This window comes from Camelus dromedarius, chromosome 9 (assembly GCF_036321535.1).
Source record: "Camelus dromedarius isolate mCamDro1 chromosome 9, mCamDro1.pat, whole genome shotgun sequence".
NCBI lineage: Eukaryota > Metazoa > Chordata > Mammalia > Artiodactyla > Camelidae > Camelus > Camelus dromedarius.
This window is the reverse complement of record NC_087444.1, coordinates 29679493-29691893: the sequence shown is the minus strand read 5'-3', so window position 1 is coordinate 29691893 and position 12401 is coordinate 29679493. Positions and strand designations below refer to the sequence as shown.

General features: G+C 41.5%; 1 protein-coding gene across 1 annotated transcript in view; it reads right to left on the bottom strand.

The window, feature by feature from the left end:
* The window catches only part of ADAMTS18 (ADAM metallopeptidase with thrombospondin type 1 motif 18), a 71569-nt gene extending 70339 nt beyond the window's left edge, over nt 1-1230 (bottom strand). Inside the window, exon 1 of the mRNA XM_031458019.2 lies at nt 950-1230. Within this exon, the coding sequence (XP_031313879.1) occupies nt 950-1211 (262 nt within the window). The 5' untranslated portion in view covers nt 1212-1230. The remainder of the gene's footprint in view (nt 1-949) is intronic.
* Nucleotides 1231-12401: the final 11171 nt, after the last annotated feature.

The window sequence follows — 12401 nt, the reverse complement described above, 5'->3', positions numbered from 1 at the left end:
GCTCATGGCTACTGAGACTCTGACACGTGGCTGGTGCCACTGAAGGAACAGAATGTTTATTTAATTTTTATTAATTGTATTTAAAAATTTAAAAGCAATACTTGAGCTTTTTTAGCTACTGAAAAACTTAAGTATATTTGAACACAATCTGAGTATGTAAGTCTACTTTTAAACTTGAAATTTTATAAAATCTAGACACAGATTAAGTATTTCTCATGAGAATTTATTGTCTGCTTTGAAATTGTTCTCTAAGTGTAAAATAAATAGATTTCCAAAATTTAATATGAAAAAAGAATTAAAAAACCACTTAATTTTCATTTATGTTAATTTGTTATTCTGATGACATGTTGAGATGATATTCTATATATATTGGGTAAAATATATATATTTTTAATATTAATTGACCTATTTAAAAGTGTTTTAAAGTGGCTATTAGAAAAATTTAAATAAAATTTGGGGCTGGTGTTCTATTTCTAATGGACACTGCTGGTCTGGAAAAATGCATGTTGTGCCTGGCTCACAAACTTGTGTCCAAGTGTCCCTGTGTTTTCTTTGCCACCTCCACTCAGGGGCCAAGATTCTTGTTAATTGGGAAGTCTTTCCTTCAAGTCCTCAAAAGGAACACCCAACTACACCTGGAAATTCACCTCTGATTTCTTTCATTATTTGGAAAACTGAGTCCTTTTCTCATGGGTATGGAAACCAAAATAGTATTGAGATGTTGACTAAAAAAGTAGATGATGCTAAAAGAGCAAAAAAAAAAAAAAAAGTACATCAAAATCTTTCCAGTTTAACTTAGAAAAACTGATCAGTTTTTGCCTGACGGGGATGATGACTGGTCCACCTCCAAAGTAAATTTCAGCGGGAGCTTAGTGTAGCCCAGCATAACCTGCAAGTCAGCACACCCAAGGGCACTTGAGAGGAACAGAACAAGAAAAAGTTTCCTTACATACATTTCTTGCGTCGTCCACAAAAATGCTGCTTTTGCAACCTTCGGTGGTGATGCTCTCTTTCTGGACTCCAAGATGTGTGGGGAGTGTGAGTTGGAGGGCGGACAGCATGGTTCTGGCTGGAGCCCGGGAAGTCATGGCAACGCTGGACCTTCTCCTCCGCTGTCCTCTTGTACAGCACGTGAGGATGGTGGCCTGCAGGTGAGCTGTAGTTGTGTTCCTGGGCCAGGAGCTGAGGTAATGGCGAGATGAGGAATTCATTTTTTCGTGTCCTTATTAGACCTGACTAAAAAGTCAAACAAAGAAAATATGAATGAGTCCATGCAGCCCTTTTGTTTAACCTGTTGATTTTTCAGCAATTTTGTATCAGCTACTTCCTATGTGTAGGCACTGCACTAAATGCTTGGCATGTAGCAGTCATTTTATCTGTACCATTAGCAGGTGCAACCATTATTATCCCCATTTTACAGATGGGAAAACTGAGGCTATGATCCCAAGTAGAAAAGCTAGCACTGGCACCCAGAATTCTCCACCTTCAGAGGCACTGCTTTTAACTACTATTCTTAGATGATGTTGGGGACTGAAGCCTGAGCCACATGACATCCTGGGAGTCTCCGCATCTGGGACATGGCATACACCAGGGGAAATACCAGACAGGGTGATGCATTTAAAAACAGGCTGATGCTCAAAGAGCTGATAGTGTAGGTCGTAAAAAGAAAGACATTCCATCTTGATTTCCTAAATAAAAGGATTAGTAAGGACGGCAGAGAAAGGAGTGAGCAGCTATCAGTGAGCAGGTAGAGGTCTGGGGAATCTGATGGGCTGCACCGTCATGAAGAGACATACCTGCTCAGTCAGAAGCAAAGAGGGCACTGGGGCAAGCCCATCCAATCACAGTGACGCTTTCCAAGTTCATGGCTCTACCTTTGCACTGATGTGTCAGTCACAATACACCCAGTCATATTTTCAGCATACCTGGTCCTCTCTGCCACATTTGGCCTGGAATTTTCCCAATATCCAGACCCTGCTATGGAAAGTGTGATCTGTGGACCAGAGGCTTCAGCCTTAACTGGAAGCTGGTTAGAGATGCAGACTCTGAGGTCTCTCCCCAGACCTGCTAAATCAGAATCTGTACTTTATTTAGATCCCTGGGTGGTCTGTCTGCCCATTAATGTTTGAGAAACATGGATGTAGACTAACAATCCTTACACTGTGCTGAACATGAGCAACACCCGCAGATCTCAAATATGTACGTACACACACACACACACACACACACACACACGGAGTCATTCACTCCAAGGCAGAATCCTGTTCCACCAGAAACCAAATCTCTGTCCTGCGACTAACGCATCAGAATCGTTTGTAATCATCAGGTAATTATCACAACGTATGAAATTGTGAGGCAGGGCTTTAGACTCCATCTTCTTCATGTACAAAGTGGGGACAACTCTTCCTGCCCCGGCAACCTTACAAGGGGAGATAAAAACAACCATGGTGGAAGCCCTTTATGCGCTGGATTCCAGTGGTTTAGATGATTGATGATGACGAGTGATTGAATCAATCCATGGTCACTGAGCACCAGCGAGATGCCAGGCTCAGGTTAAGTGCGAGCACACACCTGTGCAGGAAATACACACATACAGCACGTGGTTCACTGGGAGCCAGACACAGAAATATTCGTGTATGTAAAGGGGTGTGGGGTGACGGCAGGGTACCAGGGGAACACAGATCATCCCCCAGGGAGGATGGGTGGCATTAGAGGGGCTGTCCCCAGACCTTATTAACTCTATGTTACAATTCAGTTTCTCACTCCTAAAAGATGTCCTGGAATGTGTGAGTTTTGTCCTGATTCTCATTCTACTTCAGAAGTCTGCTGCCTTCTTTAAGACTGTCTTATTGTCTGTAGCACCAGCATGATACCGAGAACTTGGACTCAAAGAGAGATGCTTTCCCTCATTCAGCACACACACACTGAGCCCCAGATTCACAGCTGTGTTCTAGGCTCTGGTGGAAAGAGGCACAAGGTAACTAAATAGTTCGCATCTGTGCTCTCGGCGAGGTGACGGGAGAAACCACTGGCAACAAGAATTTAAATGAGTAAAATCTCACCAGCCCAGGAATCCTGGCCATCGCATCTTTGGGCTGTATCTCAGAGCAGCCTGCCCGCTCTGGCTAGCCCAGTGCCCGGCTGGTAGACACTTTCATCCATCATTTGGACACTTTCTATCAAATCTTCCAAATCCCCTCGTCCTCCCCAATGTGGTCTCCTGACATCAGCCAGTGTCCTTGTCCAAACTAAACTGACTCACTTCACACTCTCTGGTATTCAACTCAGATCCAAATCCCTTTTCCTGGGCCACAGATTCCTCCATCATCTGCTGCCTGTCGAGCCGGGCAGCTATATCTGTCCTCTCTCCTTCAGCCCATTCTGAACAGGACACTGCTTTCCCTTTCTGAATCCAGTAAATTCTTCCACTTGAAAGGGAGCAGAATTCGCACCCCTCCAAACCTCCTGGGTGGAAGGATTACCATGAGATGATTATTTTTAAGAAGAAACAGCAGACCCAAGAGCAGCTCTGAAAACCTAGCAGAAGCGACCCCTTTCGGAAGAGTATTTCTGTTTAGAAGGGAAATCTCCATTGTCAGGGTCCTCCCTCGCCCTACCTGAATGGAGGGGCTGACTAAAACTCTAGAAATTCTTATCAACAGAGAAGGTTCCACCTTAAATCTGTGTCACAACCATACCCTTGTTTACTGGGCTTTGCCTGACAGGCTCCCATAACTGCACCCCTCATGCCTTCTTGTGCCTTTAGCTGGAGACGGTACTTAGTGTGTGTTGTGGGGGGTGGCTTGGGCCTGGCGGGAAGAAGCTCAGTTCTCCTGGGTCGCTTCCGTCTGCAGGGAGTTACAGGATGTTAAACACCTACATGTTTTCTCCTGTTGATCTGTCCTGTATTAGAGGGAGGTCTCAGCCAAGAACCCAGAAGGGTGAAGGCCAAGTTCTTCCTCCTCGCCTATGCACTCTCAACAGAGTGTGCACACACTTTGCCTTCCATCCACAGTCTTCTTCCCTCCCCTGCAGACTCACTTGCTCAGTTTGTAATCTTTGCTATTGTCTCAGTGCAGCACCATCTCCAAGGGGAGACAGGACTCAGGACTCTGTTGAAAACTACCCTCCCCCACTTCTCGGTATTCCAGGTCCCCATTAATTCACTGTGTGCCCGTCTTCAAGGAAGGAAACAAAGAAAATGCAACCTCCCCATCCCCTCCGACATTTTAACGGACACGCCATGCACGGGCATTCCTGGTGTACGCCACATGCCAGTACATATGTATTTATTTCTCTATGAACATCTGTGGAATAAGTGAATTCAAGACTCTCAGAGTGGACAGGATGCCGAGAGCAGGCCGGCATCCTCCTCTCTTTCCAGCAGGGTTAACCAGAGCTGGGAAGCGGCATGTTTAGATGCATAAAAACCATGAACTCTTTCTACATGACAGATGTGAAGCCAGGAGCCCTCCAGAGGGTACCTTATTTCAACCTCACGGCCACCCTGGGAAGGAATCTCAGCAGGAAGTACAGGTAGAATTCAGTGCCCCCACACTTCCCAGAGCAGGGCCCCCTGATCTAAGCCTCCCTCAGTGCCCTCCCCTCTCCACGCTGCATGAAGACAAAAGACCCCATTTACAGTCCCCAAGAGACAGAGTGAACAGTTATACGGGAAAAAAAAACTGAGTGAATGATCCATGAAAAGTCCTCCAGCCTCACTAACTTCCTAACTTGGTTAAGCTAATATCAAAGGCTTCAGCCATGAAGGTGCCTTAAGTGGACTAACCGGTTTGGAAGCCTTCTCTTTTCTCCCTGTTTCTTGAGAACTGGAGGCAACTCAAATGCAGAGTGACAACTTCTGCACCAAGAAAGCAAAAAAAAAAAAAAAAAAAAAGGCATCCTACATCGGGACAAGCACGTTGGGCCCAAACAGCCTTCCACTTTTCTGTTTATGGAGACAAGGACAAAAATCCAGAATAATTCTTTATGACAAAACAAGGATTTTTCTGGGCTGGATACTAAGGAAGAAAAATATTCTTTTGGGGGGGAGTGGGTGGTTAGATTGATGGAAAACAGTGTAGTCTAACCAAATAAATACATTTTAGAGTTTAAAAATTTAACCCCAGTACCTCTCAAGGGAGCCATCTGTTTAATTACAGAATGTGTGAAGCATTTTGAGTTCCTGAACACAGGCGACGTTCTGACAAAATGTGGCAAGAACACAAGACAGATCTGTGGTTCCACGGCTGCCAATTAAATGGAAGAAGCAGGGATTAAACGAGAGAAGATTACAAATGGGTATGAAATAGGCCTTTGTGTCAAGTACGAAGGAGAAAAGCAGGTTCTACAAGAGAAGACAGCAGAAAGAGTGAGGGGAATGGGGAGACTAATTCTGGAAGGTTTTTTGAGGATATTTTCACAGAGACTAGAAGCCCTTTCCTGGTTCACACAGGGGGAGCCCAGAGGGAACTAAGAGATGGACAGCTCAGAACTAAGTGGGGAGAAGCTGGCCAGGCAGGGGAGGGTGGTGGGGACCCAGAGACCCACCCAGAGAGGCTCGGCATATATCTGGAGAAAATTCTAATTTGAAAAGACACATGCACCTCGATGCTCATAGCAGCACTATTTACAATAGCTAAGACATGGAAGCAACCTCAATGTCCATTGACAGATGAAAGGATAAAAAGTTGTGGTATATACACACAATGGAATACTACTCAGCCATAAAAAGGGATGAAATCAAGTCATTGGCAGCAACATGAACGGACCTAGAGATGATTGTACTAAGTGAAGTAAGTCAGTCAGAAAAAGACAAATATCATATGATATCACTTATGTGGAGTCTAAAAATAATGACACAAACAAACTTAATCACAAAACAGAAGGAGACTTGAACAGACATAGAAAACAAACTTATGGTTACCAGGGGAGGAAGTGGGGTGCAGTAAACTAGGAGTTTGGGATTAACAGATGAACAACAAGGTCCTACTATATAGCACCAGGAACTATATTCAATGACTTGTAGTAATCTGTAATGAAAAAGAATATTTATATATATAACTGATTCACTATGCTGTACACCAGAAACTAACACAATATTGTAAATAAACTATACTTCAGTTTTTTTTAAATGGGGGAAAAAAGAAGGGGCTGGAGCATGAAGACACCCTTAGGCATCCCCTAGAAGGACAGGAAAGGCCCCAGGTCTGTGGAGACGTGGGTGCAATAACTTTACAGCTGAATATGGTTCCCATGTGTTCAATCTTTTCAACCAATATTGTTCAATATCTTCCAGTTTTAAAGACCCAGAAATTCAGTTCCGTAGTTCTGCCAAGTTTAAAATTAAATGGGTACTGACCAAGAGTTAATACTCTATTTAGATCAGATTTTACTATCTGATACTTTTTAAAAGGAGATAATGTATTTTACGTGTTAGCAGTTGTTTCCTATTTTAGATTACAATGGCCACAATGATTCTCAAAGGACTCAGGTCAGGTGTAAATCACACTTCAAGAAATTTCCCTCAATTTCTATTTAAAACACCCTCCCTGTAGTTCACATCTGAACTCTATCAAAGGCTTTAGATGTAACATACACCACAAGACAGCAGATTCCAGAAAGAGTTGATGAATTAAGTGGTGGAATGAAGACCCAATTCTTTTTAAAAAGTTTGGTGTGAACAACCTTAAAGATCAATGAAAATCAGGAAGAGACGAGTTCCCCGAAGGCAGGGTCCACGTCTCAAATGACTGGGATCCTGACATGTGTACCTATTACACACTCAAAAATCAAAGACTTAAGGGATGAATGAGGTTTGTTAACAGTGAAACCAAGCTTCAGGTGAGATAATACATCTTAAAGAAACAGCTTGAAATAATAATTTAAAAAGAACCCCATGGGCAGTATCATTATTCTATTTCTATTTTCAGTAAAGATGAACAGTCAGAATAACAAAGTAGCCCCCATGAGGCTGGCTGGAGAAGTACTGACAACATCCTCTTGTGGTTACCAATGATCAAATGATTTTTCACTTTTTAATTTTTAACCTATCTCCAACCACAGCAACATAAAAATATTGTGACTTCAACGGAGGCATCACTTTCTTTTACGACAACAGGGATGGACCTAGAGAGTGTTATGCTCAGTAAAATAAGTCAGACAGAGAAAGGCAAACACCAGTATAATCTCACTTGTATGTGGAATCTACAAAACAAATGAACAAACATAATAAAACAGAAACAGAATCACAGATACAGAGGACAGACAGGTGGCTGCCAGAGGGGAGGGAGTGGAGGGCATAAGAGAACTAGGTGAGGGCGATTAAGAGGCACAAACTTCCAGTTACAAAATAAATGAGTCATGGGTATGAAGTGTACAGTGTGGGGAATATAGCCAATAATTAGGTAATATCTTTGGATGGTGACAGCTGGTAACTAGACTTATCATGGTGAACAGTTTGAAATGTATAGAAATACTGAATCACTGTGCACCAGGAACCAACAGAGTGTCGTAGGTCAGTTAGGCTTCAAACGCAAACAAATTCACTCATAGAAAAACAGATCAAATTTGTGGTCACCAAATTTGTGGAGGGAGAGGAAACTGGATGAAGGCAGTCAAAAGGTACAAACTTCCAGTTAGATAAGCAAGCACTAGGGATGTAATGAACAACATGAAAAACACAGTCAACACTGCTGTATGTTATATATGAAAGTTCTTAAGAGTAAATCTTAAGAGTTCTAATCACAAGGAAAAAAATTTTTTCTTCCTACTATTTCTTTAATTTTATATCCTAATGAATTGATGGGTATTCACTAAACTGATTGTGGTCATCATTTCAGGATGTACGTAAGTCACATCATTATGCTGCACACCTTGAACTTACACAGTGCTGTATGTCAGTTACATCTCAATAAAACTGGAAGAAAAAAAGAATAACTACTTTAACTTCGAGGGGAGCAGGGGAGGTGAAGACATCACACTAAAAAAAGAAAAAGATTTGTCCAAACAATAGAACTAAATAATAAATAACCAATTTGTTGCCCAACATGTTTGAAGACATGCCAGAGGAGAAATCTCAGTTCAGAAAAAGCAAAAGCTTCAGAAAGTGTCATCAGCATGAAACAGAAATCCACGCTCCAGGGGTTGGGGAAGGAAAGAAAGTAGCAGAGAAATGAAAGACGAAGAAGTAAGGAAAAGGCTGAGAGAGTCTTTAAGGAAAATCACTGGCATGAGGATGTTTTAGGATTTTATAAAGAAGTAACAAATGGTATTGAGATAAAATGGAACGGTACAAAGACAATGAAGGAAGGGAAAGGCTCAATCTAGACAATCAAAGAGTTTAGAGGTAAAATTTAAGCCCTGCTGCTTTGCTAGCTGGGCTTAAGCATTCTGAACTTCCGTTTACTTTTTTTCCCACCTGTGAAATAGAAATAAAAGTTATCCCTAATGTGAGGCTTCTCTTTGATTAAATAGGTGAATATTTATCAGGCCCTGTTCCTAGTTGTGAATTGTTTGGTAAATGTTAACATAAAAAAGAGCCATAATGATTTTTAAAAAGAAAATTAGGGACTTGAGAGTACATTTAAAAAAAAAAAAAAACTAGGTTCAGGCGAAAACACGTGGAACCATTTCTGGTCTAACGATCAGAGAAGAGACAAAACCTGATGTTATTATGCTGAGAGCATACAGACACTGGTAACATCCTTACTTCTCTGTAATGTACATAATTCTAAGAAACTGAAATAGAACTCTTTGCCACGGGCATCTACAGGCGGAGATGCTTTTACAGACAATCGGGACAGGCCCTCACACGTGGACATACACTTTGCAAAAAGAACGTATGTTCAGGATTCCCTATTATTGTCAAAGGGGGAAAAATGTCATACTTTTGGATAAAAAACACAAAACTACGTATGTCAACAAAAATATAGCATTTCTCATCATATCAATATGATCATCAACTGGACTCACAATAAAATGTGATTTAGAAGGGAATTTATGTTTTATCAATTCATATATATATGGGAATTTTCCTTCAAAAAAACCATAAAGCCCAGGCAATCAAAATTCATGGGAGTTTGGGACTGACAGATACACACTGCTGTACATAGAATAGATAAACAACAAGGATCTGCTGTAGAGCACAGGAAATTGTATTCAATTTCTTGTAATAAGCTATAACAGAAAAGCATCCGAATATATATGTATGTATATATGTGTATATGTATAACTGAATCACTTTGCTGTACAACTGAAACTAACAATGTAAATCACCTACACTGCATTAAAAAATAAAATGAAAAAAAACTTACTCAAATACTGTCAATATCCCCCAATTGCTCACAGCCTGGTGAGAGAGGGGCCCATGGAGCTAGTAAGAGTCACAACACATTTTCAGTTCTGTGATGATTAAGTGTGCCTTTCAGCTTTTCTATTATCTCTTGAGGAAGGTTACAAACCTCTCAGGTACAATAATAATAGTGCTTCCCTTAGAGGAATTTTAGAGGATTAAATGAGTTAATATCTTTAAAGTGCTAAGAACAGTGTTTGGCACGGAAAACACTCAAAACCTGTTTACTGTTGTTATAATTACTGTATTTGATTATTTGAGGAGACAGAGCAGAGAAATGGTGCCTTTTTCTAACCGTGTGTTTGTATTATAATTTTCTCCCTCACCTGGATCTGAAATTCTGGGAAGTGGCATCAGTGCTCTGTTACTGGAAAACAATGAAAGGACTAAACAAGGCTTTAAGACCCGCAAAGAGGCATATTAATGAAATTCTTTGAAAGGTAACTGAAGATATTTAAAGATAGAGAAGAAATCATGTATTTTTCTACCTTGGAGAGTTGTGGGAACTCTAGGTTTTAGTTTTGGTTTGTTTTGATGGGGACAGGAAAGAGAAATGGCAGGCAGAAATGAATCACTGGACCACTCCTCTGATGTGAGCCTTTTTGAAAAGACTCATCAACTTATCACCCATAATGTTCATTAGTTAAATTATTTAAATCTATCCTAAGTCCCCTCCAAAAACCCAGCCCTCTATCTATCTGCCCTCATCTGAAAATAGACATCAACATGGGGAAAAGGATGTTTTCGATCAACCTTAAAGGATAGATGGATGGTTACTGCTGGAAGAAAAAAAAAAGTGAAGTAGATTTTTCAGGGAATATGGTGGAATGTACCGTAATCGTGGACTAGAGCTCTCAAGTTATATGCTAGTCATTTGTTTGGATGGGACAGGTAAAGGGCCACCTCCTCCCAGTGAACACCTGTGCAGATTACTCCAAGGCTGTTCAACAGATGCTCACGGAGCAAGCACTCTGCCTGTGATACCCACAGCTGCGTCCCTGGGCAAACATGATTTACCCTGGTGACCCCTGACCTCAGCTAGGTAGGTAGAGCCTCCACGGACTCTCAGTCCCTACGGCTTTCTGAGTCACACTGATAATGACGGATTAGAACAAAGGTTCAAAAATCTTGCTATAATAAGTCTTAGAAATGCCTGTGTTGTTGTTGTTGTTGTTGTTGTTTCCTTTGTTAACCAGAGACCAGCTACTTCTTCAAATACTCCAGTAAGGCTCAAAATGAATTTTCCTTTTCTTTCACTTACACTAACCAAATTTGGCTCCCAAACAATATTAACTAACATGGCTTTGACCGTATGCGATGCTTTATGCTACTGACACAAAGAATAGACCCAGTCTCTTCCTTCAAAGCACTTCAACCATAACCGTCTGTCCTGGTCAAGATGAGGCCATTCATGCAGCTCTACAGAGATATGAAGAACATGCTGATGCAACTTATTTATTTGACTAATTAACAATATTTCTACTGAAATAAACACTTAATGACTTTGACAGCTCCAGTCTCATGAGCCCAGATATGGTGGTTCACAACTCAACATTGGGTTGGGGTATATGCCAATCCTGTCCATTCTCAGAGGGGCAAATACCTCTAAAAAACTTTTTTTCAACAGTGGATTAATATCAAAACGGTTAACATGTTTACCCTGGCCTACTGTACACATTTTAGCATTAATTTAGAAAAAAATTAAATACACACATGTTCATACAAACACAGTTTTCATAAGCAGCCTCAATTTATGCTTCAACACGGATAAATTAATCCAAGTAGTTTAATCGTGATCAACAGGTACTGGGGAGTATCTCTCCTCTCTTGGCACCTTCCTTTACTGCCCCATCTGGAAGAACAGATCACTATTTCCTCTGTATCAGACACTGTGCAAAGTAATCTATCTGCAAAACCTCATCTGCCTCTCGCCACAGTTCTATTTGATGGGTCCATTTACCTCTCTGTATTCCAGGGTGGTCTGAGCACCCAGCCCTCCCTTACTCTTAAATGTACATCCTACCAGGATTCAGGAAAAGTTCAAGAAACACTGTAATTGAAATTTGCTAAGAAAGTAGAACTTCAATGCTGTCTCTCTCATTCACACACACACAAAGGTAAATATGCACAGTGATAGATATGTTAATTAACCCAATGGGGAGAATCTTTTCACGATGTATTTGTACAGCAAATTGTCACATTTGTGCTTTAAATATCTTACAACTTTAGTTGTTAACTGTACCTCAATAAAGCTGGAAAAAAGGAAAACAAAGGTTTCAGAGAGGATATGATGTTTAGTGGGGAGCAGGGGAGCAGCCCAAGCAGGGTAGCATACCAAATTAAGGTATGACTCTTACCAAAAAACTTCTGGGCTGGCTTAATGTAGGTCCTAACCTCCTGTCAACTGCCTTCTACTGCCACTACAGATGTCTCTGAAGGACACAGAGAGGTGCCCATCAACTCAGATCTTCCAGGAATGAAGGATGGGTGTGAGTGGCACTAAAACAGAGAGTCATCCTTTTGGCTTCCCCCTCCATTACCACCCCAAAGAGAGGGCCCTGAACAGTGTTACTGAGAAGCTTCTCCATGGATCTGGAGATAACCAGTTCAACTTCCAAATGTGGCCTTACTGGATGTGACTGATCTAGTTTCAATGACAGCCTGCGGTGCTCTGGTTTTCTCCCTGCTACTGCATTGCATGCACTTTCAGAGCAGCGCTGGGCCACTCTGCTTTGCAACAGCCATGGCACATCTGGGATGTCTGAGACACTCTGCACATCTCCGGGAGAGATGCATACATAATAATAAGGAAGAGAAATCACATCTTTCCAGCCTCTCAGACAGCTAACTATGCCTTGGCAATCAACAAGGACAGATGTCAAAGCTGCATGACCCTTACAAGGAGCACGGTCATGAAAACTTCCGCATCGAGGGGAGACTAAGGAAGGAGCCTTTTGACAGCCCTGGGTCGCATAATCCTCTGCTCCAGCCTTTTCTTGAGAATCAGATCATTTCAAAGGAAGCCTAAGAAAAGATGTCATTTGGAAAA